At 54.0% G+C, this 27,547-nt stretch overlaps 1 protein-coding gene across 3 annotated transcripts in view; it reads left to right on the plus strand.

Moving 5' to 3' along the window:
• The first annotated feature begins 3,012 nt into the window (after positions 1-3,012).
• The window catches only part of PRDM15 (PR/SET domain 15), a 50,184-nt gene continuing 25,649 nt past the window's right edge, over positions 3,013-27,547 (plus strand). For 2 of the 3 annotated variants that reach the window (XR_004974233.1, XM_036351394.1), the window contains exons 1-6: positions 3,014-3,088; positions 18,042-18,087; positions 18,588-18,681; positions 20,754-20,907; positions 23,404-23,656; positions 26,233-26,334. Coding sequence is in view for 2 of the 3 variants with exons in the window: in XM_036351394.1 (XP_036207287.1) it covers positions 18,051-18,087; positions 18,588-18,681; positions 20,754-20,907; positions 23,404-23,656; positions 26,233-26,334 (640 nt within the window). In the remaining variant the exon portion in view is untranslated. Of the gene's footprint in view, positions 3,089-18,041; positions 18,088-18,587; positions 18,682-20,753; positions 20,908-23,403; positions 23,657-26,232; positions 26,335-27,547 lie in introns of all 3 variants that reach the window. The other variant, XM_036351395.1, reaches the window with a different exon arrangement.

Consider the following 27,547-nt stretch of genomic DNA (forward strand, 5'->3'; position numbering starts at 1 on the left):
AGACATCCCTCTGACATCCTGGGAGCCCTCGGGGGATGTCCACTTGCCAGCGGGGAGCAGGCCTAAGCTGCAGTCGGACATCCTTAGCGCTGCCGAGGAGGCGGGAGAGGCTCCCACCACCACCGCTGTGCTGGCACCCGTCAGCCTGGCTAGTGGCTGAGCAGAGCTCCCCCTGTGGGAGCACACTGACCACCAGGGGGCAGCTCCTGCATTGCGCATCTGCCCCCTGGTGGTCAGTGTGTGTCATAGTGACCAGTCATTCCCAGTCATTCTGTTAGGGTCAATTTGCATATTACCCTTTTATTATATAGGATTAGCAAAGAGCCAGAGCGGATGGGACGTGTCCGTGGGAAAGTACATGTCTAAGGCAGGCCAGTGTCAGGGCTGGGGTATCATCCCCATCTGGGGCCACACAATGGAGTGGTTACACCTTAATGCCAGCTGCTGGGGAAGAATACCATGTTCTTAGGAAAACCCACTGATAATAACGGAAACTTATTTATGTTTACTTAAATCCCCCCAACTTATTTTTTAAAATTTCAAACCTACAGAATAACCTATGTACTCATTACCTAGATTCCCAATTCTGTCACATTTTGAGATAATCATCTTTCACCCACAATGCTTCAGAATGCACTTTCTAACAGGCCATCCCCCCATCAGACACTCAACACAATGTTCATGCTTGGAAGCTTTTTCATTGATGCGATGCTGTGAGCCAGTACCAAGTCCATATTCAAATTTCCCCGGGAACAACCTTTACAGGAGCCTTTCCTTGTTTTCTGCCCGGGGTTCAGAGTTTGCATTCGTTGTAATCAACAAAATTTTTAACTCAAAAACGTTGGATGTGAGTCTGTCTTAAAAGACCCTATTTCCAGCCTTCACAGAAGGAGAATCCTGAACACAGAGAGTCCTTTGGAAGAGGCAAGGATGCTGTGACTCTGAACCGCAGCCGTGCTCAGGGCAGCGCTGAGAACGGCTCGATGGCGGTTGAGCTCATCTAGTTTTTCACTCTTGCTGTGACCTGTCAATTTTTCTGTAAGTGACCTGTTTTTGTGTATGTGTCCTGGTACATATTTAGTGTGCAGAGGCGCAGAGAACAGCCACCTGGGCATTTGGGAATTGCAAGTGCCGTCACTAGAAGGGGGGCGTGGGAGTGTGGCGGGTACATATGAGCAGTTGTGTTGTTTGCCGTTAAGAGGTTGGGGAGCATCTGGGCAAAGGCCTGAAGCATGAAGGGATAATGGTGGAAAACTCGGGAGTGTTCCAAGAGGGAGGGGATGGGCACAAAAGACCCCAAGAACATGTTTGAACACAAAGCAGCTCGGCTAGTATGAGCAGGGCGGAGGTGAGAGGCACAGGTGAGACGCCCAAAGGCCTGGGAGGCTGTGGTCCAGAACTACTGTCACTGCCAAGGGGAAGTCACTGCAGGGTGTCGGGGAGGGCAGAGAAATGAGCCCCTCGCAGCATGACACCCCACACCTTCCTCTCCAAGGGTCCTCCTCCCACCTGGGGACGTGGGACTAACCTCATACGCGTGAACCTGGCTGCCGGATAAATCCCCTCTATACCAGCTCCTTCTCCCACCAGGAAAGGAAGGGAGAGCTGATTTTCTACTAGTCTCTTCAAAATAATGAGAATATACTTTTAAAGTCTTTGCTAATATGACAGATAAAAATGATCTCACTGCAATTTACTTTTCCTCTTATTACAGTAGGTGGGTGGCTTCTCATAACCTTCCGAGCCATTGTATTTTTAAACATACATATTTTTATTGATTTCAGAGAGGAAGAGAGAGGGAGGGAGAAACATCAACGATGAAAGAGAATCATTGATTGGCTGCCTCGGGCACGCCCCCTCCAGGGGATCAGCCTGCCACCCCAGCACAGGTCCTGACAGGGATTCCAACCATGACCTCCCGGCTCACAGGTCAATGCTCAACCACTGAGCCACACTGACCAGGAGCGTTGTATTTTCCTTGCTGTGAACTGTTCATAGACTGTGTGTTTTTCTGTTGGGTTACTTACTGTTTTATTGATTCATAAGGACTTGAGTCCTTGCTGATACCAATTTCAAATAATTTCCCCCCAGGTCATCACCTCTTTTTGACATTACTAATGGGGGTTTTGGCCAGGCAGAAATGAACAAGGCAGCTTACTTCTCTGACTCGGGAAGGCCAGAACCAGGTTAAAAGACCCTCTACTCCCTTCCATTTCTAATATTTTGTTTCCACACTACAACTGATGGAGGGGTGGAGGCCACACAAGCTAACCAAGCCTGGTAGGGGAAGGGGGCAGAAACGCTGGGTGCCAGGAAATGGTCTGGCCTCACCGTGGCTCAGGGCGGGCAGCCCACTCCGCCTGGACTCAATGCCCAGCTCTGCCTCTCGCCAGCCAGAAGCTGGGCCTCTAGTTTACGCTCGTTGGGAGCCGAGCGAGCGCTGAAGTTTACAGACGCACAAGAAAGATGCCAAGAATCGCAGCAGCCCAGCGGCTAAATTCAGAAACTGTGATTGGGCAGCAAACCTCAAGCCCGATTTAAAAAAAAAATAAAAAAATTCGACCCCTTCTCCCACTGGCCCTCAAAAGAAATCAGGGCTCGCCGGAGCCACCAGAAGCATAGAGGGCTGTGCGAGCCGTCCGTGCGCCTCTCCGCGGGGGCTGCGGGGCCGAACCACGCCACGTGGGAAGGGGTAGCGCGTGGCCACCAGGCACCTCCTCCCGCTCCAGGGAAAGGGCCGTCGGAACCCGGCCTCTTCTCCCGGACGATCCGGATCCAGTAGCCAGCTCACCCCGTCTCCTTCTCCCCAGTCCATGCCTTTCGCTCCCGGTCCACGCGGCCCCGTCCAGGCAGTTCGGGACCTCGGTCCACGCCGCCGATCCCGGGCTACGCCGCCCGCTCCCGGTCCACGCCGCCCCGTCCAGGCAGCCCGCTCCCGAGCCACGCCGCCCGCGCCCTCTCCCCGCCGCGAACTACAACTCCCAGAACACCCCGCCGCCGCCCCCCGGCTTCCGGTGCTGCGCAGTTTCCGGAGCGGATCGCAACCCGGAGTCCGGATCCGATCCCGCTCTGCACATTCCAAAGGCAGGTAAAGCCTGGGGCCCCGCGCCCGCCGGCCGCCCCCGCGCGCGCCGCCCCCGCCCGGCCCGCGCCCCCTTCACCCGCGCGCCCGCCCGCCCGCCCGCCGTCCCGGCCCCGCCCGCCCGCCGCCGCCGCCGCCGCCGCCCCGGTCCAGCCGCCATGCCGACTGTTCTTTGTTACATTCGCCGGCTGCGGGCACCGTGGGCGATCGGAGTCAAAACCCGGCTGGATTTCCCGGAGCCGCTCCGGGATCGCCCTGCGTGCGGCCGCCGCCCGCCCCGCCGCCGGGGCGCTCCGGGCCCGCCGCCCAGCGCCCACCGTCCCTGCCCGCGCGGGCCACGGGCCTCGCTCTCCCGTGGGCGCGGCGCGGGGGGGCTCCTCCGCCCCCGGCCCGCGTCCCCGCCCCCGGGGCCTGGGTCGCCGACTGCCCCCTCGTGCTGTCGCTCGCTCCACGCGGGGCACAGCCCCCGGGGCGCACGGGAGGGTCCCTGGGCCTTCGCCCCGCGGGTAGAGAATTGGGGGTCCGGGCGGCGGGGCTGCTCGCGCCCCCGAGAGCCCCCTGCGTCCTGCTTCTGTAACCCCGTGGGCGGCAGAGGGGAGGCAGGCAGAGCGGGGACAGTTGGCAGGTGCCCGCCCTCGGGTGGTGGCCGCGGGGAGGGGCACCGGGCGCAGACAGGTGGAGGGCCAGGCCTGCAGCCTCCGGTGGGGCAGGTGTGCGAGCTCACGGACACACAGACCCGCCTGGCCGCTCGGTTACTGTGTGTTTACCTCTGTGGGGCTCTTAATGGGGTGGACGAGGCGTTCCCACAGACGCTCAGAAATGGCCTGTTCCCTCCCCTCGCCCCTCGCCAGGGCAGATGGACATGGTAGGAACCATTGTGAGCGGAGACAGGCGGGCCCCTGTGGGTCAGAAAAGATGCCCGCCTGCAAAAACCACATTTGCTTCGGCCCCTCCCGTAAAAGCCCGACCCCCGTGATGCATTTGGAGAACCCAGCTTCGTCCCTGAAGGTGCTTTTAAGGATGAAAAGAAAATGGACAACTGGTTTTGAGATAAATCTTAAAATGTATCTCAGGATGAGAACTCTGCCCAGAGAGTGCACATATGTAAGGTACTTGGTTTTTATAGTGAGGGACCCCCCCCCCCCCATTCACACACCCCACACCACATTGTTTCCCAGCCTGGACGTTCTCACAGTCTCCGCATTTTCACGGCTCCACTCCGCTTGTCTGCATCCCTGACTTGACATCGCCGCCTGTGGCGATGGCTAAGAAAGAGGAGAACCGTGGTTTGGGCTGTGAAAGGAAAAGGCAGTAACATCTATCCGTTACCCCGTGATCGCTTGGATTCATGCGTCTGCAGAAACGTTGCCCGCAAGGAACGTAATGATCTGTTTGGATCTGGAAGTAGAAGGGACAGTTGGTTTTTCGGAAGACAAATAAGTTTAAAAATTAACCGCCGTAGGGGTTAGTAGCTTTTCTTGGAGAAGCTGTATCTGGGAAAGAGCCCCATTCCTTAGGGCGCGCCTCAGGCGCCGCTCCTTCCATACCGTCTTTGCAGAAGGTCAGGAAGGGAACACTCTGCCATTTTGCAGGTTTAAGGCAGCTCTCAGACACGTGGCTCCAGAGGTTAGGATGGAAAGCAGGGACTTAAATGCTTCCTCGCGTCCTTCTCACAGGTGTGAAGTGTGGGTGGTCCCTGTCCAGTTTACCTCATCGTTCATGAGTCCATTCATTCAACAAGTATTTTTGAAATGGCACCTATGACATGCCTGGCACTACAGAGAGCGAGAGAGAGGTTCTGCTCGGTGGACCTCACGGTCTGGAGGGAGGAAGGTATCGCCAATAAACAAGACTGTCAGGTTGGCAGTGGTTAGAGCAGGGAGCGGGAAGGATCGCCAGCAGGTGGAGGCGGTGGTATAGGTAGGGGTGGGTGCACTCGGGCTGTCAGGACTAGAAAGATCTGAGCAGGAGACCAGTGCTTTGAGAGGCTCAGTGGAGATCTGGGGTGAGGGTGTCCCTGGCAGATGAATGGCAAGTGCAAAGGGCCTGGGGTGGGAACAGCTTTGTGTGCCCAAGGATGAGAAGGACCCGTGTGGCTGGGGGAGGAAGCACAGGGCAGCCGCACAGGCTGTCCACCAGGGTTTATCCTGAGTGCCAAGTGGATGTCACTGGGGGCTTTGGGGAGGGAGGGACAGAATCCGTGTCTTTTCAGAGATGACCCTGTGGCTGACACATGGGGAATCCAGGCCCCACAAGATTCCACTAGAAATGGGGGAGAAAGAAGGGGAAATGAGGAGTGAGGACAATGTGTATTTCCAGAGCGAGGCAGGTCTTGCTGTTGGTTTGGTTAGGGAATGTGTGGTGAGTGACAGGAGGTGCCATTTACTGAGGTGCATATGACAGGTGTGCAGGGGCGGGAGGTGATTAGGGGGAATCAGGGCCCTGCAGATGAGCGGCATCTTCAAACTGCCCCTCTGGGGCGGGATTAACCCTGGCCCAGGGCACAGGTCCCTCACCTTCCTCTTCCTCTAGGAGACGGCGACCCCATCCCCAATCTTGGTGTGAGCCGAGGTCCTGGGGTGTGGAAATCTCAGGGTGTCCACAGATGTGTGGGTGTATGGGGAGTGAGCCCACTGTGGGGTAAGACCTCGGACTTCTGGCAGGTGGAAGGCGCCCTCAAGCTGCCGGAGGAAGTGGGGACCGTTGGCATTTATGGTGTCCTTGGTGAGTGGCTGTGGGCCACTGCCATAATCAAGCTCTTCCATTCCCATCTTCCATTCCATTCCAGTCTTGTCTGTGGAACAAGATTTCCTGCACTCACATTATAAACATGGAGACGGGGCAGAGGTGAACATCTGCCCATGATCTGTGAACTGGTTGTGGGGGAAAGCCCTACCCGCCTCACTGAAGGTGACTGACTATTCACCGAAGCCGACGCTGCATTTCCTGTGGTGCTCAGTGGGGTCTCAGTGATTGCAATAATAACTCAATCCAGAAGAAATTAGCACACCCTAATGGCCATACAAAGTCAAGACTAATAGCTTCCTATGCCTATTTAAAGTGTGATCAGTAGAGTCGTCTTGAGCAGGAATATGTAACATTGGGCTCAGTGTCTGCAGTGGTGGAGACAGACCACAGAGAAAGAAGTGCTGTGAGCTTCCCGATGTAAAGAGTCGTTGGTGTGTTTCATAGTAGATGGCAGTGGGCGTCACACCGCAGTGCTGGGGCCCAGGGGACATGTTTAGAAGAGTGACATACGCTGTTATTTTAAGAAGGCAATACTTATACTGGAAGTTATATTCCTTGCAGCTGTTTGAACCAAGGATGCCAGTTGAAGCTGTCAGCTTAAGTGCAGGGAATAGTATTTTGTAAAAACACTTTTGCAGAAATATTGACAAAATGTTGGGTGGTGCCAGGAACCAGGCATCAGGTGGGGTCCAGGGCCTTGGGAGGGCCAACGCTGGACTGGGGCCATGGGCTAAGAGATGATGGGGCAGGTGCTGGGTGCAGAGGGAGAGAGGACAGGGGCCAGCCGGGTTACCCCCTGTAGTGGCTTTGGATGGGAGATGGGGATGAAGAGGGGCTTAGGAGGGAGCTCCCAGGGCATGGAAAGAAGAAAAAGACTGGGAGACCGCAGAAAACAGGTTCTCCAGAGGGAAGGGCATGGCTGGTGGAGGGTATGTGACAAGGAGAAGAGGTTTTCCCATTGGAGAGAGAATGGGAGGTGAGGAAGCCACGGGAGTTCTTCCCAGGATTTTTGCAATGAAAGAAAACAGAAATGGGGCAGTGGCGTTCAGGGGGCGCATGAGTGGGTGCTGGTGTGAATGACCCTTTCCTTACTGAGAGGTGCCCTACGTTATTGGCTCCATTTGACTCGTCGATGGCCAGCAGGGTTGTGTCTCCAACTTAGAGCTGCAGGCGTTGATATATTGCAAGTGTCGTCATAACACCTGACTAACTGGCCTTCTGCCCTTGATGGGGCTGGGAGCAAACACATTCCAGGTGGAATGTCCTTAAATCATGCTTCCTGTGAGCAGACTGCCACCTCCCACTGGCTCTCTGGGGAGAAGGGACTGTACCTGCTGGACAAAGAGTACGCCTTTGAGAAGGAGTATTCCAAGTGTTTTGTAACTCTGAAGGCCTTTGGCCTGTTGTAAGTTAAAAAAAAAAAAGTATGCTAATTAGTTATAGTAATTTTGCCTTTTATTGTGCCCAAAAACATAAATATAATCTTAGCACCTTATTAGTCAAGAGGCTCACGGGACCCTTGTTGGCACCAGGCCACTTCAGTTCTATTAATTGGTCCTGTTATCTGGATCCCTCACGTCCCTCGTGGGGTGTTTTCTCCAGCACATCTGCCTCCTCTGGACTCGGTGACACTGCTCATTCTCTACGGTGCTCCCCATCCTTAGGCCGAGGGTGCAGGAGGACCTTTTCCAAGCTCCCAGGGGGCCTAGTTTTAAAATTTTGTGTCTGTCACAGAAGGCCTATTATTTAATAAGAATCAGTGCTCACACCCCCTCCCCCTTTTTGTTAAGTAAAAAGATGACTGCCAGTTAAAGCTCTAATCAATGTAATAAAGTTAATGTTACCTCAGTTTCTATTTTTAAGATGGCAGAGTATAGACCTCTCTCTCCCCTCTTTGCTCAGAAATCCCTCTTAAAGAACAAGACGTGAAAATCATAAATATAGATGTCTTTGATGAAACTAAGAAGTTCAGAAAGAGAAAACAGAAGAAATAAAAGAGATAATACAATAAAGTTTTCAAGCCCGGCTGGCGTGGCTCAGTGGTTGAGCATCAACCTCTGAAGCAGCAGTTCATGGTTCGATTCCCGGTCAGGGTACATGCAGTGTGGGGCATGCAGGAGGTGGTCAATCAATGATTCTTTCTCATCATTGATGTTTCTCTCTCTCCTTCTCCCTTCCTCTCTGAAAGCAATAAAAATATATTTAAAAAATCTTTTTCAGGCCAAAAGACATGAATGCCTGGGTGCCAGCCAGTGCTCAACATTAAAATAGGCCAGGAAACTTGAGATCACTACAGTTAAAATAAAAATTCTAAAAGATTCAGGGGCTTGGGGGTCGCACATAAAAGGTTGCTGGCTGCCAAAACCAGTTTGGCTCAGTGGATAGAGCGTCGGTCTGCGGACTGAAAGGTCCCAGGGTCGATTCCGGTCAAGGGCATGTACCTTGGTTGCAGGCAAGTCCCCAGTGGGGGATGTGCAGGAGGCAGCTGATCGATGTTTCTCTCTCATTGATGTTTCTATCCCTCTCCCTTTCTCTCTGTAAAAAATCAATAAAATATATTAAAAAAAAATAAAAGGTTGCTGGCTAGAAATACATCAGACTTTTCAGCTGTAACACTAGAAGTTGAAGGACGATGGAGTCCTGCTTTCCTTGTTCTGTGTAAAAACCACCATATGCTCAAGTGAACCAGCATCATGTGGGATTAGAATAAAGACATTTGCAGACGTGGTCAGTCCTCATAAAAGATTTACCTCCTAGGCACCATGTTAAGGAAACTACAGGAAAACGTGCTCCCAGATCAAAGGCCTAAACCAAGAGAATGGAAGCAAGAGGCCTCAGGAAATGGGCTCCATTTATACCAAGAGAACAAACAACTCCGAATGATGGTGAAGGGAAAACAACATAAAATCTACACACTGTGGCAACAAAATTTGCATACAAACAAGAACTAAGCAAATGTAAAAAATAAATCAATTACCCCTAGAAGGTTGTACTAGTAATGAACTTTAGCGTTTCCTATAGGGCAGTTTATTGAGCCCTCAATAATATTTTCAGAGTCATCATATTATATGCACTAATTTAATCAGAATTATGTTGGGGAGAGAGGGGAAGGGAGAGCATGTAAGCAAGTGAACTATTCTCTACAATAGTAAGAACTAAGAAGGTAGGGGCCCTCAGTAGAAGCCTGTTATTTCGAGATGTGGAAGTAGATTTAGCAGAAAAACCCAAGGACTGGAGAGAGTCGACCTGTGAACGGATCGGAAGAAGGGAGGGGGAGGGGCGCTTTTTGGCCTCTAAGACTATGCATATGCTTTACAGCCATTCACATTGTTAGAAAGAAAAAAAAAGATCTTAGCCCTAGCCGGTTTGGCTCAGTGGATAGAGCATTGGCCTGCAGACTGAAGAGTCCCAGGTTCGAATCCAGTCAAGGGCATGTACCTTGGTTGCGGGCACATCCCCAGTGGGGGGTATGCAGGAGGCAGCTGATCCATGTTTCTCTCTCATCATCGGTATTTCCAACTCTCTGTCTCTTTCCCTTCCTCTCTGTAAAAAATCAATAAAATATATATATAGTTTTTAAAAAATGATCTTAGATGGGAGCAGAAGGAAGCCGTGGGAATGAAAGACCACTGCTCTGTCGTTGAAGAACCTTGCCCTGAGAGGGCTTCAGGAGGCCCGGGGGCTGGTTGGACCATGTAGGTCTGTGCCACGTCACTCAGGTGCCGTCCTGCTCCCGATTCCCGTGTCTGGCACAGCAGCCGTTGGGGAGCGGAAAGCTTCCTGAAGTTAGGCAGCTGCTGGTGGGTTGTGTGTCGTAGCGGCCCAGGCCCACTGTTCCATTTCCATCCAGTTAGGGTTACTCGCAGGAGGACTCTGCTTCCCACATCTACTCTCCATCCTGGATTGGGAGCCGGTGGGTCAGATAAGGTGTGGTTCTGGGAATTAGCCTCTAGGCCAGTGGTTCTCAACCTTGGCTGCACATTAGAATCACCTGGGAATCTTTTTAAAATCCTGATTTCTGGGCCTCATCCTCCGGAAATTCTGTTTCTTTGTTACTAATGTTGTGGCCCCACCCCATAACAAAGAAACAGAATTTCCGGAGGATGAGGTCCAGAAATCAGGATTTTAAAAAGATTCCCAGGTGATTCTAATGTGCAGCCACGGTTGAGAACCACTGCTCTAGGCCAGTGGTCAGCAAACTCTTTAGTCAACAGAGCCAAATATCAACAGTACAACGATTGAAATTTCTTTTGAGAGCCAAATTTTTTAAACTTAAACTATATAGGGAGGTACATTGTTACTAACTTAATTAGGGTACTCCAAAGGCTTAGGAAGAGCCACACTCAAGGTACGAAAGAGCCGCATGTGGCTTGTGAGCCGCAGTTTGCCGACCACTGCTCTAGGCGATGAAATGCTTCAGATACAGTCAGTCACCAAACCTGGGGCCGGGCCGAGCCGTGAGACTCCGATTCTGCACTCATGGTGGGCTCACTGTGGCAGGAGAGACAGGATGGGGCATGGACAGTGACAGCTGGGGGGGCAGTGCTTTAATAATGGCAATTGCAGCCACAGACAGACAGACAGAGAAGACCCAGTGAGACAGTAGGCGGTTGTGCCAGTGGGAGGGGATGTAGTGGAGGATCAGAAAAAAACAGAAATATAAACTCCTGCGGCAGGGAAGTCACCTCATTTGGATGGAGCAACTCATCATGTATAATGAGAAATAAGATTAAAAAGAAAGGGAAGTCACGTTAGTTTACAGAATCGTCAGTGCCAGATTCATGAGTTTGAGCTTTGTTGGTTAATAAGCAATGAGGAGTGATTGCTGTATATGCCGTTTCTTTATTGAAAGCTGGCTTTTGAAAAATACATACATAGCACAGTCATGATGGGGGATAGAGGACTGTGGGGTGGAAATCTTTGAGAACCACCATTATATGAGGTAACGATGAACTAGAGTTAAAACTTCACCTCTGCAGGCTGGAAGGGGCTCAGAGTAGATACTCTAACCCTCTCCTTGTATAGATGAGGAAACGGAGGCCCATGGAGGGGAAATAAGGAGCTCGAGGTTTCACATCTAGTCAGCGGCAGAGTCAAGCTCACTCCCTGGTCCCTGGTGCCTGTCCGGTCACAACAGGATCAGCCCCTTCCCTTGTACTGGCGTGTTCTCGGCCCAGGTAAATTCAGGAACTGCTGGGCTTAACACATTCCCACGGATTTCTATTGCAGGACTTCTCAGGGCCTTTAATGTGCCATATGTGTCAAAACTCCAGAATGGGAATTGCAGCACGTCACAAATGTATTGGTCACAAAATTCATCTCTACCCACCTACTTCCCCCACCTTGGCCCTCACAGCGCATCTTTCAGAACAATTCTGCAGCACGTTAGTGAAAATCACTCTTTTGTGTGTGTGATTTTTTCCTTTCATTATTTTTTTCTTTAGTGCTTTTAATAGTGTCATGAGGGCATGCATCCAGTGGGAAATGTCTGTCTGGATTAAAAAAGTATCCTGAGCCTCTCGGCCAGGGCTGGCTGCTGAGCACTTGAAATGCGGCTGATCGAATGGGGATGGGCTCGAAGTATGAAATGCAGCCTGGATTTTCAAGACTTAGTATGAGGAAGCTACAAAGGAGTTGTAATCTGACTCACACGTTGAAATGATAATATTTGGGATGTGTTCTGTTAAATAAAATGTTACCAAAATTACATATGTGGATCCTGACAAGAATTTTGGTAGACAAGATTGTTCTAAAACTTATATGAAATGGCAAGGAACCAGAATGGCTGAAAGCATTTTGAAAAACCAAGGGAACCAGTCTACCCAATTATAAGACTTCCTGTAAAGTGATGGCAATCAAGACTGTACTGATTGATCTCTGCCGAGTGGTGTTGGCGCAAGGGTAGACACAGGAATCAATAGGACAGAAAGGAGAACCGGAAACAGACCCGCACAGGTGTGGCCGTCTGGTTTTGGACAAAGGTGCAAAAGCGATTCAGTGGTGCTGACGCAATTGGACACCTCTAAGCACAAAAATGAACTCGGACTGTAACCTCACATCTTATACACAGATGAAATCCAATTGGATATTAGACTTACATGTGAAATATAAAAAGGTAAGTCTTTTCTAAGAAATATAGGAGAAAACCTTTGGGACTTAGAGCCGCGTGCAGGGTCTTAGATGTGGCACCAAAAGCACAATCCAAAATGGAAAAACTGATAAGTTGGATTTCATCAAAATTGTGAAGAGGATGAAAAGACAAGCCCTAACCAGGGAGAATATATTTGCAAACCACTTATTTGACAAAGGATCTAGATGTATAAGGAACTTTCAAAACACAGCAATCGAAAACCCTGGCAGTCCAACTAGATTAGAACATGGGCAAGAGACAAGAGGAGACATTTTACTGAAGAGGATTTACAAATGGTAGCACATTGAGAAGGTGTTTAATCTCATTAGCCATTAGGGAAGGAAATGCAGATTAAAACGATAGCAAGAGACCTCTCTGAGAATGACCAGAATAAAAACCGTGAACCCGATGCTGGTGAGGAGGGGGAGAAACTGGATCTTAAAAACTAAACATACAGCCAGGCCAGTGTGGCTCAGTGGTTGAGCATCGACCCATGAACCAGGGGGACATGGTTTGATTCCTGGTCAGGGCACATGCCCAGGTTGCAGGCTCAATCCCCAGTAGGGGGCATGCAGGAGGCAGCCAATCGATGATTTTCTCTCATCATTGACGTTTCTCTCTCCCTCTCTCCCTTCCTCTCTCTGAAATCAATAAAAACACAAAACTAAACATCCACTTAACGTGTATATTATGTGGCATTGATGCGGTCCTGACTCCTGGTGACCCTATGAATCTGTGACAACCACAATGTCCCATAGACTCGTGCCTGTGGCTTTTTTTATGGAATCGGTTCATCTCCTATGTAGTCTTCCTCGTTTCCTGCTGCCCTCCATTTTACCAATACCCACTTAATACATGGCCAGAGATGCATTCGTGGGCATTTATGCCAGAGGAATGCCCACTCATGCCCACAGGAAACCCTATGCACAGTTGTTTATAGAGGCTTTATTTATAGTAGACAGAAACGGGGAAATCCTGTGTCTTCAGTGGGTGAGTGGGTCGGCCGTGCCGTGGAATATTATACAGCAGTAAAAAGGAAGGGACTCCTCATACACGCATCACCCTGCATGGGTCGGAAGGGCATTATGCTGAGTTAGAAAAACAAAACGAAAAGCTAGTTTCCAAAGGTCACACACTGTATGGGGCCATTTATATGGCATTCCCGAAAGGAAACATGGCCAATGGAGTCGGGTGGCGGGGAGCAGGAGGTGACTAAAGGCGACACAGATGGAGGTCCTCCCAGCAGGGAACAGTGCTGAGTCTTGATGGCAGTGCTGGTCGCGTGAGTCTGCAGCTGTGATAAAATGACAGAATTGGGTGCACATGCGCTGTGCCAACGTCAGTTTTCCTGGTTTGAGAGATCTGTTCTTAGTGCTGCAGTTATGTAAGAGTTTTTACAGTATATACATAGTTATGTAAGATACAAGCCTGGGGAAAACGGAGTGAAAGGTACATGGGACCTCTCTGTGCTATTTTTGAAGCTTCCTGCGAATCTGTAATATTTCACAACTGAATAACAGCCACAATCATCTCCCATGTGTGGCTCGCCTTGTATTGCTCTTGGGGAGTGCTGCTTTGCACCTGAAAAGGCTCTGGTGGGTCATCCAGGCCCGAGGTACGTGCCCAGGATGCAGCCCTATTGCCCCTCCTCTGCCTCCCTGTGTCCTGTAAGTGGGCAGGGATGGCCTGGGACATCTCAGCCAGGTAACAAATGAAAGGATCTTCGTGTCACTCTCACACAACAGCCTCCTGGGAAATGCTGTTTTTTGTTTGTTTGGTTTTTTTACTTATTTTTGGCTACCTGTGTTTTAAAATCATGAGTTTTCATTTTCCAATGTTTCAAAGCTGATTACTTTTTCTAAAGCCCAGCCTTTGCAGATCACATTCAAAAGTAATCTTTTACCACCTCACATCCATTAGGATGGCTTCTATTTTTTAAAAAATCAGAAACCAACAAGTGCTGAAGAGGAGGTGGAGGAACTGGGACTCCAGCCCCTGTTGGTGGGATGGAAAGTGGTGAAGCCGCGTGGGAGGCAGCATGGAGGGTCCTCCAAAAGTTAAACGTAGAGCTGCCATGTGACCCAGCAATCCCGCTTCTGAGATACACCCCGAAGCACTGAAGGCGGCTCCCACAGAGGTACGCGGGAACTCCGGTCCCAGCAGCATCTATTTGCAGGGGTCCTCAAACTACGGCCCGCGGGCCACATGCAAATACAAATATTGTATTTGTTCCCGTTTTGTTTTTTTACTTCAAAATAAGATATGTGCAGTGTGCATAGGAATTTGTTCATAGTTTTTTTTTTAAACTATAGTCCGGCCCTCCAACCGTCTGAGGGACAGTGAACTGGCCCCCTGTTTAAAAAGTTTGAGGACCCCTGATTCACAGTAGAGAGACCACGGCAGCAATCCAAATGGCCAGGCAGAGGACAGATAAACAGTGTGCTCCATGCAGACAGTGGAGTGGGATTCAGCCTCAAGAAGGAAGGACGGTCTGGCACAGGCTGCAGCACGAGTGAACCCTGAGGACATGATGCGGAGTGAAATAAGCCAGTCGCACAGAGATGGATACTGTATGTACGTGAGGGACCAGAGTAGTCACATGCCTGTTAAGTGGTCTTTTTAAACTGTCCTGTGCATGTTCTGCCATCGAGTGAGCCTGGGCTTCCTCTGCCCTCCCGGGACCCTGCACCGCCCTGTCTGCCGGGGCCTGGGCGCCAGGTCTGCGCTGGGATAAAGGGCAGTCCCTCGGATTCTCAGGTCACTGCTGGGTGAGCGCAGGCTTCAACTCCTCGTGCTGGTGTCCTGGAAAAACACCGTGTTTTTACAGAAAATGTGCCAAGCTCGCAGTAGTCTGATGAGGTTTCTGGGCTTTCCGCGCTGCCGGTGGCGGTGGGGCCTCTTGCCATCTCAGTCCTGCACGGTGGACATCGCAGCCTGGAGCGGAAGCGGCCCGCACACCGCCCACCTGAGGGCTGGGTCCGGCGCCACGGCTCCGCGCCCGGGAGCACGGCCGTCCCGGAGGATGGCAGGGCCTGATGCGCTCAGGCAGCTGCTCCGCCCGGGCAGGTGGCCGCTGGGTGGGACTCGGAGGGCCAGCTTCCCGGTGACCACAGGGAGCCTGTGCCCGTCGTTCTAGAGCAGCGGTTCTCAACCTCGGCTGCACGTCAGGATCACCTGGGGATCTTTTTAAAATCCTGATTTCTGGGCCTCATCCTCCAGAAATTCTGTTTCTTTGTTATGGGGGGGGGGGGGCACAGCATTAGTAACAAAGAAATAGAATTTCTGGAGGATGAGGCCCAGAAATCAGGATTTTAAAAAGATTCCCAGGTGATCCTGACGTGCAGCCGAGGTTGAGAACCGCTGCTCTAGATTTTTCCCCCCATTGTTGACCGTGTAGGGTTTCCCTGGGGAGCTGAAGCATTTGCCAGTGTCTCCCCAGAAGCAGAAGATGAGGACACATTTGTTTGGCCAAATCTGGGTCCTTCCACCAGCCCCATCTGTGTCCTCCCAGAGGCCCCGACCACCCCTTGCCCTGCAGTGGGCCGTGGCGGGGAGGCTCACGCTTGTCCTGCTGCCCCAGCTGAAGCCATCCTTTAGCACAGCCTGGTGGTAGGTGTCCCGGGAGTGCCTGGTGAGGGAGGGGCGCGTCTTATTAGAGCTGATACAATGTTCTCCAGGCGCAGACACTTGCCCGAAAGGCTGCCCTTTCCTGTAAGAGCATCGTTGCTTTGTAAGATTTGACTATCACAGGTTTTCTGTTTAAACTGTCTTCCAAGTATGTGTAGCAGGAAACCCTCAAGTAGCCTTAGCGTCCAGGGCAGTGAGGCGAGCACAGGCCAATGCCCCCCTCTCCCCGGAGGCCACAAAGGAGAACCAGTCAGCTCCAGGCCTGGCCTGCTCGGGGCAGGAGCAGCTGGGGCCTCCGAGGCCTGGGCCAAGGTGGCGCCAGGACGTGCTCCGTAAATACCGAGAGAGTGAGCGAAGCAGTTAAGATCACTTTGTACTTGAAACGAGTAGACTTTCCAGATCTCACTGCTAATCTAACCAGACTTTTTAACTTCTTGGCGTACATTGTACAAATGAAGTATTTGAAACTTTTCGACCAACTCGTGATTATCTGGCGGTCCGGTCACCAGCTGCCTGGGCCCAGCTGTAACGGAGGATTGTGTGCAGATGCGTGAGGACCGGCGTGCGGAAGCGGTGGCCAGTCTGCTAGTGCCTGGCCACGTGTGCTGAGCCTGTGCTGCTGTCCCACCTCGGGGCCCTCCAGGTCCAGTGAGCGGAGAGTCACTAGATCAGGGGTCCTCAAACTTTTTAAACAGGGGGCCAGTTCACTGTCCCTCAGACCGTTGGAGGGCCGGACTATAGTTTAAAAAAAAACTATGAACGAATTCCTATGCACACTGCACATATCTTATTTTGAAGTAAAAAAACAAAACGGGAACAAATACAGTATTTGTATTTGCATGTGGCCCACGGGCCGTAGTTTGAGGACCCCTGCCCTAGATAGACAGCACACACATTGATGGTCACAGCGGTGCCAACTGGTGAAGGGAAATTGCAGGGCACTTTCAGGAAGTGGACCCGTGGGTCAGAAAGCACTCCCTGAAGAAGTGACAATTACACGAAGACGAGAGGAGTAGGCACCAGCGAGCCGCAGAGATGGGGAGAGGCTCCAGGCACGTGTGTGGGAGGCCTGGAGGCAGGAGGGAGCTGGGAACTAAATAAAACAAGGCTGTGGTGGCCGCGAGGGCCAGTGAGGGGGAGGTGGGCACAGGGTGTGAGGACTGCAGCCCGTACCCCAGTACCAGGCTGGGGTTTGGGTTTGATCCCAGGAACAGTGGGACGCCGCTAAGCTTCGGGTTGGCAAGTAACCTGATTGGGCTCATGTTCTAGAAGAACCCCTATGCAGTGTGGAAAATGGGGGGCCAGCCAGGGGAGAGCAGGAAGAGCCACCTTCCAGGTGGGAGAAGGTGGGGCGTGGCCCAGGGAGGTAGTGGAGACTGCTGGGAAAAATGCACCCTGGCTGTTTCTTTGTCATTTTAGGGCAGATGGGCAGTCCCATCTCCCTGCCTTGTCTCCCTGTTTATTCCCTCGGCCGCAGTGAGGTTCTCTTCTCTGCTGACGAAACGTATGTTCGGCAGATCGGAGTTTTCATCTGGACTTTGCATTGTCTGCGTTTCATTCTTCAAGCTCCCGGGGAGAGGGGAGGCTTGTGGAATAGCTTTCAGGAAGTGCCAGGCCGCACACTTTCCCCAAAGGTGTACCCAGCAGAGAGGCTCGGGCACAAGTAGGATGCAGGAAGGATGCCGGGTTGGCTTATCCGGGGATGGAGGGCGTGGGAGAGAAGGGAGTCACACTGGGTGGCATTGTTGATGCCAGGTGTATCGCACTTCATGCTTCCCCACAACTGCATGAGGTGAGCCTTTTCATTTCCATTTCACAGGTCAGGAACCGGGCTCTGGAATTGACATGTGCAGGTCACCCTGAAATAAGTGGGGGGTCTGAGCCCAGCTGCCTCTGTGCAGGTCACTCTTGAGCTGTACCTTGAGGATGAGTAGGGAATAGACGTGACCGGATCTGACAGGTTTTGTGGAGAGCAGGGGCGCCCCCTCCACGAGGTCACGGCTGCCTTAGTTCCCGGAGAACCGAGTGCTCCCTGCGTTGCAGGCCCCGGGCGGCAGCTCCAGGCGCGGTTGCCCTGGAGGAAGTCACAGTCCAGTGAGGGCGGGAACAGAAGTGACAGTGTGAACACCGGCTTTTAAAAAAATGCCGATATGTTTATTTTACAAATGGAAACACGGCTAATATAAAAAGGCGAAAGTGAATTCATGAAGACTTCCTCGTAGAGGCCACTCAACTCAATTGCTTTTATTAAAAACAACATTATTTTGGGTAAGAACACATTTCAAGGCCCCAACCCCATCCCACCATAAAGAGCCCCCCCCCCCCCCCCCCCCCCCCCCCCGTGCATGTGCCTCAAAGCCCAGGCGCAAGGAGGCCTTTAGCAGGAATTGTCTTTTCAAATTGCTTTGGCAAAAAGCCCGTCATTAACGACGCTCTCTCTCTCGTGCCTGACAGGTGTCGGCGATGGCGGAGGACGGCAGCGAGGAGATCATGTTCATCTGTGAGTGGCCTGTGCGCCGTGTGGCCGATGTGGCGCCGGCTGTCCGGGCAAAGCCACGTCCACGTTGCGTCTTTATAGGACAGGCAGAAGGGCTGTTTCTTTTTCAGTGGAGATGACTTTACTTGCTTTAACAAACACGATTTATCACATGAGAAACCTGTTGCCGGGGTGTAGTTCTAACAGGCTCACCTTTCTCAAACTCCCAGCAAAGGGCACTTCGCAGGGGGCGGCGGTGGATGCGGGAAAGTAATCCAAGGGCATAGAAAGTGATTTACGGTGCGGGAGATTTATGGCAAACAGGTGAAATTGGTGACTTTTCGTTTACTGTCATTTCTCGGGAAGATCTCCTTCTTCGTCACCACAGAGGGGACTCTGCCTGCTGTGAGCTGGGCCTTTTCCTTGGGGGCACGTCCTGTGTTGTGTTTGTGGCACTTCGGTCACCCCCATCGGCCTTGGAGCCGAGCAGTGTCCTCCTGCTGATGCTGGCTGTCTGTTCGCAGGGTGTGAGGACTGCAGCCAGTATCACGACTCCGAATGTCCTGAGCTGGGCCCCGTGGTCATGGTCAAAGACTCCTTTGTGCTAAGCAGAGCCAGGTGAGTGAGCGCCTCTGACTGTGTTTACAGTGCTGCCTGTCTGACAGGGTTGTCTGCCTGTCAGCTGTGGGGAGGGCCAGGCTGCTGGGAGGGCCTGGCTGGGGGGAGGGGGAGGGCCTGGCTGGGGGGAGGGCCTGGCTGGGGGGAGTGGGGAGGACCAGGCTGCGGGGAGGGCCAGGCTGGGGGGAGGGGGAGGGCCAGGCTGTGGGGAGGGCCTGGCTGGGGGGAGGGGGAGGGCCAGGCTGCGGGGAGGGCCTGGCTGGGGGGAGGGGGAGGGCCAGGCTGTGGGGAGGGCCTGGCTGGGGGGAAGGGGGAGGGCCAGGCTGCGGGGAGGGCCTGGCTGGGGGGAAGGGGGAGGGCCAGGCTGCAGGGAGGGCCTGGCTGGGAGGAGGGGGGAGGGCCAGGCTGCAGGGAGGGCCTGGCTGGGGGGAGGGGGAGGGCCAGGCTGCGGGGAGGGCCTGGCGGCCTCTTGTCCGCACAAAGGGAGGAAACAGTGGAAGGAGGGGACTGACTTGTGAGAAGGACCGTCCTCAGCTCCCAGGGGCACCTGTGATTTCCGTCCCCTGTGAACTGAGTGGTGTGCTGCCAGGAGGAGCCGAGACATGTGTCACGCTTCAGAGGGAATGTCTATGTCTCGTTCATGGTTCTGAGCAGCCACACTGAGACCCAGGTGGTGCCGTGGAAGAGCTGATTGGTTGGGTTGGTTTATGGGTCGAGGAGCGACGACCAAGTTGTAGGTCTCTTCGCACGGTTTCCCCGTGGTCCGAATGTAGGCCCGCCTCCTACCATCATTGCCCACTATGGGCAAGGTGGGCTGGGGTAGAGGCAGCAGTGAGTGCAGGTAGCAAGGCAGAGCCATGGCAGCTTCTGGAAAAGCACCTGCAGGTCTAGTCAGGAGGCTCGGTGGCTCTGCCACGCTGTGCCCCTGTGGGGGCCGTGTCACTGGGGGGCGGAGCGAGGGTGAGTGACTGCCGGTTCACAGCCCAGGCCGGACACGCGGTAGCTCTTTGAACTTGGATGAGGCCTTCTCTCTGCACCTCAGTTGCGTCACCTGTAGACAGAGCAGAATAGCAGTACCTGTGAGATCACGGTGCTCATTATACACGGTCTAGTGCCGCACAGGGAGGCCCTGTCCTCATCTTCTCAGCGCTGTTTCTAGAAGCCTCCCAGCTGGTTTTCCAGCCTCTTCATTTAGTTCCTTCTCCTCACTGTGAGTTACCTTCTCAAAACAAAGAGATAATATTTTTGCCTAAAGTAGAAATTGGATCAGCGCTCCCCCAAAACCTCCAGCGGCTGCCGGTGCCCACAAAACTCCACGGGGAGCCATCCGTCCCGCAGTGGGACCCTCCGTCCTTGGGTTCCTCTGGCTCGCTGATGCTGTGGCTGGTGCTGGAGTCCCAGCCACGTGCCCTCTCCTCCAGCACCCCACCCTTGACCTTCTCCTGGTTTACTTAAAGAGCCCGCACTCTCCATGAAACCGGCGGTTCAGCCCAGCTGGAAGTCTTCTCTGGCCTTTGGAATGCGTGGCTCTTTCTTTCTCGTGGCACTTTCCACGTGGCACTTCGTCCCGAAGCTGCCGTAGTCCTCTCTCCCTGGACTCTGTGCTCCGCCTGCGCCATCCCTGTTGGCCCGTCACACCCACACCCGGAGCCCCTGTTGTTGGCTCTATCTCTGGTGGACGGGGATTGTAACCGGCCTTTAGTAAGTGGCCCTCCATTGTGTGCCCTGGGTGGTCCCTGAGAGCCAGTTTTTCGTCTCGTAACCGTCTGTGTCTGGTGTGAGTGGCTGCCCCAGCCGATGGCGCTCGGGACTTGGTTTATTTTGGTTGTTTTTTTAAAATATATTTCTATTGATTTCAGAGAGGAAGAGAGAGGGAAAGAGATAGAAACATCAATGATGAGAGAGAATCATTGATCGGCTGCCTCCTGCACACCCCACACTGGGGACTGAATCCACAACCTGGGCATTTGCCCTGACCGGGAATCGAACTGTGACCTCCTGGTTCACAGGTCAATGCTTAACCACTGAGCAACACTGGCCGGGCACAAGGACTTATTTTGTTCCATGTCTAGGTCATCCCTTCCTTCCAACTTGGAGATCAGACGACTGGAAGATGGAGCCGAAGGCGTGTTTGCTGTAACGCAGCTCGTCAAGCGAACGCAGTTCGGTCCCTTTGAGTCAAGGAGAGTCGCCAAGTGGGAGAAGGAATCTGCGTTCCCGCTGAAGGTAAAGGCTGTGCCCGCGGTGCTGGGGAGCCCGTGCTGTATGACTGTCCTCCGTGCCAGGGGGCAGCATAGCCACTGAGTGCAGTGGCTCACAGATGTCCTGGAAACGTTCTGCGTAATTTCCAACGAAAGGCTGCTTCCTGTAATTTTCAGCTTCACAAACACTAGAGAGAGTGCATTTAAAGTGTCTGCAGGAGGTGCCCCAAACGCCACCACTTCGGTTCCGACCCAGGTGGACATTGCAGGCTACAGGAGGTGACAGTTCTGCCGCTGGTCACAGTGGCGTGTCGGACTAGTTACCGTCACACTGTGCAGAGCGCATGTGCTTGCCAAGCTCTTTCTGAAGAAGGTGTCTTGTGGAGGCAGCGAAGAGACACTGGCACTAAGCTTGGCAGCTCTCAAAAGCCCGCCAGACTAGGATAGGACAGCTTTTATGTGAAAGTGAGAAAACAAAATGGAAGGAGGAAGGAGGGCTTAGCCACAGAGAGTAAGACCCGTGGGAGCTCCAGGAGGCCGGGGCCCGCGTGCTGTTCATGGCTCTGTCCCTGGGCCCCGCATGGCCACAGCCCCCAGCGAGCCTGTGAACGAGACGGGAGGAGCAGGGAGCTGGGGCAGCAGTACCCACAGAGGGGACTTTCCTCAGGGACCCTGAGCAGAGATCCACGTTGAGGGCCAGAGATGAATAGATAACCTCGGGTTTGGGGCTTGGAAGATGGAACTTACCAGGCAGATTTCAGCACAACGGGGAAAGGAAAGGAACTTGATGTTCACCAGGGAAGAGAGAAAGGAGAGAAAGCGAGGCCGTTGGCTGCTGTCCTTCAGGGGACCCGGGCCGCACGACACACAGCCTCCGCGGGCCATTGAACAAGTCCTTGGTGCCCGTCTTGGTTTCTTTCAGTGACTCACTTCTGAAGGTCTGTGTCTGGCACGAGCTGTTCTCAGTATAGGCTCAGCATTGGCACCTGTGTGCCTGGAGCGCTTTATGCCACCGGAGGGAGGGCGGGGCCCCCTGGGAGCGCACTCCACACCAGGCGGGGGTCATTGGGCACCTGGTGGCCCTTCCGCCCTCCCCTCTAGTGTCCGAGGGCTTCATCCTCAGAGGGGCCTCCAGCCCCTACAGGAAGCGCTCAGGAGAGGGGAGAGATCCCTCCTCCAGGGAGGAAGTCACAAGGCATCAGGAAATAGGGGACAAGAGCCCTATACAGTGTGGTTACTTTGAACTTCAGAATATTTAAGTTTCTCCGCCTGCTCCCTGCCTGCCTTTAACCCACAAGGAGCAGTGCTGGTTTGCAGCTGAGGGCGCACCCTGTAAAGACCGAGGGACTTGGCTAATGTCACTGAGCACCCTGTGATAGAGCCAGGAGAGCTCACGTGTCCCGATGCCCATCGGACCCGAGTACAACCTAACATCCGATTCCCAGCTGGGCCACGTGTGGGACTCAGGTGTCCCAGTTCCCAACTGAGCCATGCTTAGAACTCAGGTGACTCGACGGCACCTGGACCAGGTGTAGAATTCAGGTGTCCCAGTTCCCAACTGAGCCATGCTTAGAACTCAGGTGACTTGACGGCACCTGGACCAGGTGTAGAGCTCAGATATCCCAGTGACACCTGGACCATGAGTAGAACCCCAGAATCCCAGTTCCTAACTGGGCCGTGGGTAGAACTCAGGTGTCCCAATGACACCTGACCCAGGTGTAGAGCGCAGGTGTTCCAGTTCCCACCTGGGCCAGGAGTAGAGCTCAGGCATTCTAATTCCCAAGGTCATATTTAGAACTCAGCTGTCCCGATGATGCCTGGACAAGGGGTAGAGCTCAGACGCCTCAATGACATGTGTGCTAGGAGTAGAACCCAGCTGTTCTGATGACACCTGAACAAGGAATAGAACTCAGATGTCCTGATGCCACCGAGACCAAGAGAAGAACTCAGATGTTTTTGCCCACTCCAGGAGTAGGCCTCAAGTAGACCTCAGATGTCCCACTTCCCTGCTCGGTCATGCAGAGACCTCAGGTCTCCTGGTAACTCTTGGCCTAGGAGTACACCTCAGGTTTCCCTGTGCCACCTGGGCCACTAATAGGACTACCCAGGAACCCACCTAGACCATAGCTCAAAATCGGGTGTTCCGGTTTCCAGCTGGGCCGTGCATAGAACTCAAGTGTCCCAGTGGCGCCTGGACCAGGTGTGGAGCTCTAGTGTTCCAGTCCCCACCTGGGCCAGGCGTAGAACTTGGCTTTCCCTATGACAACTGGATCTTTCACTGTGTCTATACCGATGCCACGAAGTTTTAATCGCACTGTACGTGCGTGCCCGCACGTGGTATTTTGTGGAAGAGCCACACTCAAGGGGCCAAAGAGCCGCATGTGGCTCGCGAGCCGCAGTTTGCTGACCACGGGTCTAGACTGCTTAGCCCCCTACCCCCCCGCATCCCCTCCACACGCTGACACACAGACTGGTGAGTGACAGGATCCTCCTTGGCCCCTGGTGGGCGTGCTCCCCGCAGGTGTTCCAGAAGGACGGGCACCCCGTGTGCTTTGACACCTCCAACGAGGACGACTGCAACTGGATGATGCTGGTGCGGCCGGCGGTGGAGCCCGAGCACCAGAACCTGACGGCCTACCAGCACGACAACGACGTGTACTTCACCACCTCGAGGGACATCCCCCCGGGCACCGAGCTGCGCGTGTGGTACGCGGCCTTTTACGCCAAGAAGATGGACAAGCCCATGCTGAGGCAGGCCTGCTCCAGTGTCCACGGTATGTGGGAGCCGCGCCCTGGGGACCGGGGGCCTCTGGGCTGCACACAGGAACCCGACGTTAGTGAGGAATTGTGCTGGCGAGCTGGCTGTGCGTGGGGAGGACAAAGCGGGTGGTCTTGACCCCACTTGGCCGGGTCTGTTGTTCTGCTTGTTACATATCCCAGCTGGTAGACAGCTGGAGCCCACACCGAGCCAGACACCTGCTGGTGGGAACTCGTATCTCTTATCTCTGCTGCAGTAAGCCCTTCGCGCTCTCCACACCGTGACTCGGCCTCGTCCTCTGAGGTTGCTCATTGTCCCTGGTTTGGGCAGAGGAAACCGACGGGAGAGAGGGTGAGGAGCCTGCCCTGTCCCAGCGCAGGAGAAGGAGGAATCTGCTCCCGAGTGGGGCTGTCACCTTGCAGCTCCCCCAGAATCGGGGTGTGTGCACATATGTATGTGTGCGCAAAGAAATACCCGTGACAGTCACACATGTGATTGGCTCAAACCCGATGTTTCTATTGGAAAAGCAAATCAAAGTGCGTACCTGACAAACCAGGGTCCAGGAAAAATAAATAAATAAAAGTTGAGCGACTAAATCAATAAATAAAATGCCGTCTTCAACTTAAAATCTTTCCTGTCTTGGTGGCACAGGTCCTTACCACGGCCCCGAGAGACCCCATGACACGGCTGACACTGGGCACTGTTAACCCAAGGGCACCGAGCTCTTTCTGACCTGGTTTCCTTGTGCCCGATTCCTTGTGGCTCAGGCCGCTGACGCCGTGTGTGCCTGGGAGCAGCCCGGACGGCACGTCAGCATTTGGGTTGTTAGAGGCTGAGCTTGTCATTTGTGTCCTGGATGATGGCACACCCGTCACGACTTTCAAGGTCAAGCTCAGAGCAGAGCCTGGTGCCACTTATCGGCGTTACAGTTGTCCCGTGCCTTTTTACCTGCTGGAGAGTCTTTCTTTCATCTGGAGCTGGTTTTGGAGACAATAGATTTTAATGAAATTAGTCCTAACCATTCTCAGTCAGGAATACGAGGTGGCTGGTTCCTCCTCTACGCTTCTGAGAATGGGGGGCACTTAATAATTATGTCAGGCCCTGACCAGTTCGTCTCAGTGGATAGAGCATCGGCCTGCAGACTGAAAGGTCCCAGGTTCAATTCCAGTCAAGGGCATGTACCTTGGTTGCGGGCACATCCCCAGTAGGAGGTGTGCAGGAGGTAACTGATCGATGTTTCTCTCTCATTGATGTTTCTAACTCTCTATCCCTCTCCCTTCCTCTCTGTAAAAAAAAAAAAAAAAAAATCAATAAAATATATATTTTAAAAAATAATTATGTCAGGACAACCAGCATAAACTGGAAGGCAGGCTCACCCCAAGCAAGGCTTTGAGGTGGGAAAAGAAGTAAGCAACTTAGGTACTCTCAAATTTTAGAAATACTTTTTATGGCTTTCTTTTTTGAGACAAATGGCAAGCAAGTATTTCTGGAAATGCATTGAAAGTTATTGCCTACTCTTACCTGTTTGGTTAGTTGGATTCCTTATTTCTTTTCCTCCTGAGAGCACTCCCTGTGGAACGTTCATGGAGCCCTGGCAGCGCTGGCGACTCTCCCCTCTGTGTGCCAGGCCGCGGTAACCTAGTGACACAGCAGCTGCCCAGGCCCCTGTGCCCAGGCCCCTTTTCCCGACACCGAATGCGCGGCAGCCTCAACTCTGGGTGATGCAGTTAAGGGCCCGGGAGCTGCTGTGCGGGTGGCCCATGAGTGTCAACACAGGCTGTACAGTGACAGGCGTGGACGTGGTGGGGATGGCTCATGGCCCCGGTCCAGCCCTGATGCAGCCAGGCAGGGTTAGAGAAACCAGGCCGGGCCAGACGATCAGGGCCCCAACATTGAGGTCCCACGAGAGCACCCGTAATTTTTTTAAAGGAGCTGCAGTTCCCCTCCTCAGAGCAGGGCTTCCACGGAGGCTAGTCATCTTCTCCCTCCTTAGCCGCTGTGGTTCTGGCAGGAAGGCGGGAGGCACTGCCTGGACACAGCCGCCTGTCCCGGGGGCTGTTTAAATCCAAATTTAAATGAAATGGATGTAAGACTTCAGTTCCTCTGGGACACTCGCACGCGTGGCCGCTGTCCCGGACAGCAGGTTACAGAGTATTTCTATTGCTGCACCCAGTGGTGGACAGCGCTGGGCCGAGGCAGGGGCCACACCAGGCTCAGGGCACACTGCCTGGCTGTTTTGGGCCCCTTGTGTGAGCCGATGAGAGACTGAGGAATTTGCTGTCTGTAGGATGCATGTTTTTTCTTGAGGTTGTGTGACGGATGGGCCTGGTCCCACTAGGCTGGCTTCTTGGAGGAAGACACGTTTCTGTGACTGGAGACAGACCCTGCGTCAGGCGGCGGTGGCTCTCGGAGCACCGTGTCCTCATGTGTGAAACGAGGACATTCCGAGAACAGAATGGAGCCTGGACCATTGAAAGTGGTCCATGAGCGATCGCTGTTGTCAGTGTCACCTGTAGGACAGGTGCATTCTCGGCTGGGCTGGGCCTTCGTGCACAGATGAACTGCCGTGGGTCACCTTGTCTCTCTTTGAAGCTGCAGGCACCCCGGAGAACAGCACCCCGGTGGAGTCAGAGCCGAGCCAGTGGGTGTGTAAAGTGTGTTCTGCCGCCTTCCTGGAGCTGCAGCTCCTGAATGGTAAGGCGGGGCAGGCGGGGGGCAGGTTGTTGAGTCAGAGTTTTGAAAGCCCTCTGTTGAAGTCACTGTGATTTGGGTTCTCTTGCACACCGTCCCTTTTGGACAGCAAAACGCGTGGCCATCCGAGGCTCCCTGGCTTCAGTGAGCTGCTCGGCTCTGAAGCCTGTCTCCCAGACCTGCGTGCCTGCGGATCAAGCCCCATCCAGTGCCCCCCCAGCCCAGTGCCCTCCCAGCCCTGTGCCCCCCCAGCCCAGTGCCCTCCCAGCCCAGTGCCCCCCAGCCCAGTGCCCTCCCAGCCCAGTGCCCCCCCAGCCCAGTGCCTCCCCCAGCCCAGTGGCCCCCAGCCCAGTGCCCCCCCAGCCCAGTGCCCCCCCAGCCCAGTGCCCTCCTAGCCCAGTGCCTCCCCCAGCCCAGTGCCCCCCCAGCCCAGTGCCCCCTCAGCCCAGTGCCCCCCCAGCCCAGTGCCCCCCCAGCCCAGTGCCCTCCCAGCCCAGTGCCTCCCCCAGCCCAGTGCCCCCCCAGCCCAGTGCCCTCCCAGCCCAGTGCCCCCCCAGCCCAGTGCCCTCCCAGCCCTGTGCCCCCCCAGCCCAGTGCCTCCCCAGCCCAGTGCCTCCCCAGCCCAGTGCCCCCCCAGCCCAGTGCCCCCCCAGCCCAGTGCTTTTACACTTTGGCTTGAGCCCGTCTGCGTATCTGGCATCACGAGGTCTTCTCGCTCTTAAGCTCAGCAGTGTATCACGGGGCGGGGGACGAGGAGAAGTCTGTATTTTATCTAGTCTTTCCAAGTGTTTGCAGCCAGTGCGCTCCTTGTTACCTTGTTCTGCTGTGCGGCTGAACTGCCAAACCCTTCCTGTGACGTGTCACACAACATGGTGTTTGCTGTGTGATTTTCTTTCCTCACTCGTTCTTGCGGGCACGCACCCAGCACAGTGTCCCTCCATAGGGGACAAATGAAGGCGTAACGGCCCCTTTATACACAGCACCTGCGTCGACCCAGTGGGGCTTTCCAGCAGGAAGAATCAGTCCTGGGCCCCAGTGAGCCCCCAGGTGCCTTCTGTCATCTGCGCGCGTTAGTCCCTCCTCCCACCCGTCCTCCCTCCTCCTTCCTGCTGCCCTGCGGGCCAGCTGCTCTGTGCCGGACTCACCTTCACTGGGACTGTGGCCACTCTCGTCCAGCTTTCTTGTCCTTGGAGGCCTCTGAGGGCTTCTTCAGTTG

This window comes from Myotis myotis, unplaced genomic scaffold (assembly GCF_014108235.1).
Source record: "Myotis myotis isolate mMyoMyo1 unplaced genomic scaffold, mMyoMyo1.p scaffold_m19_p_2, whole genome shotgun sequence".
NCBI classification, from domain to species: domain Eukaryota; kingdom Metazoa; phylum Chordata; class Mammalia; order Chiroptera; family Vespertilionidae; genus Myotis; species Myotis myotis.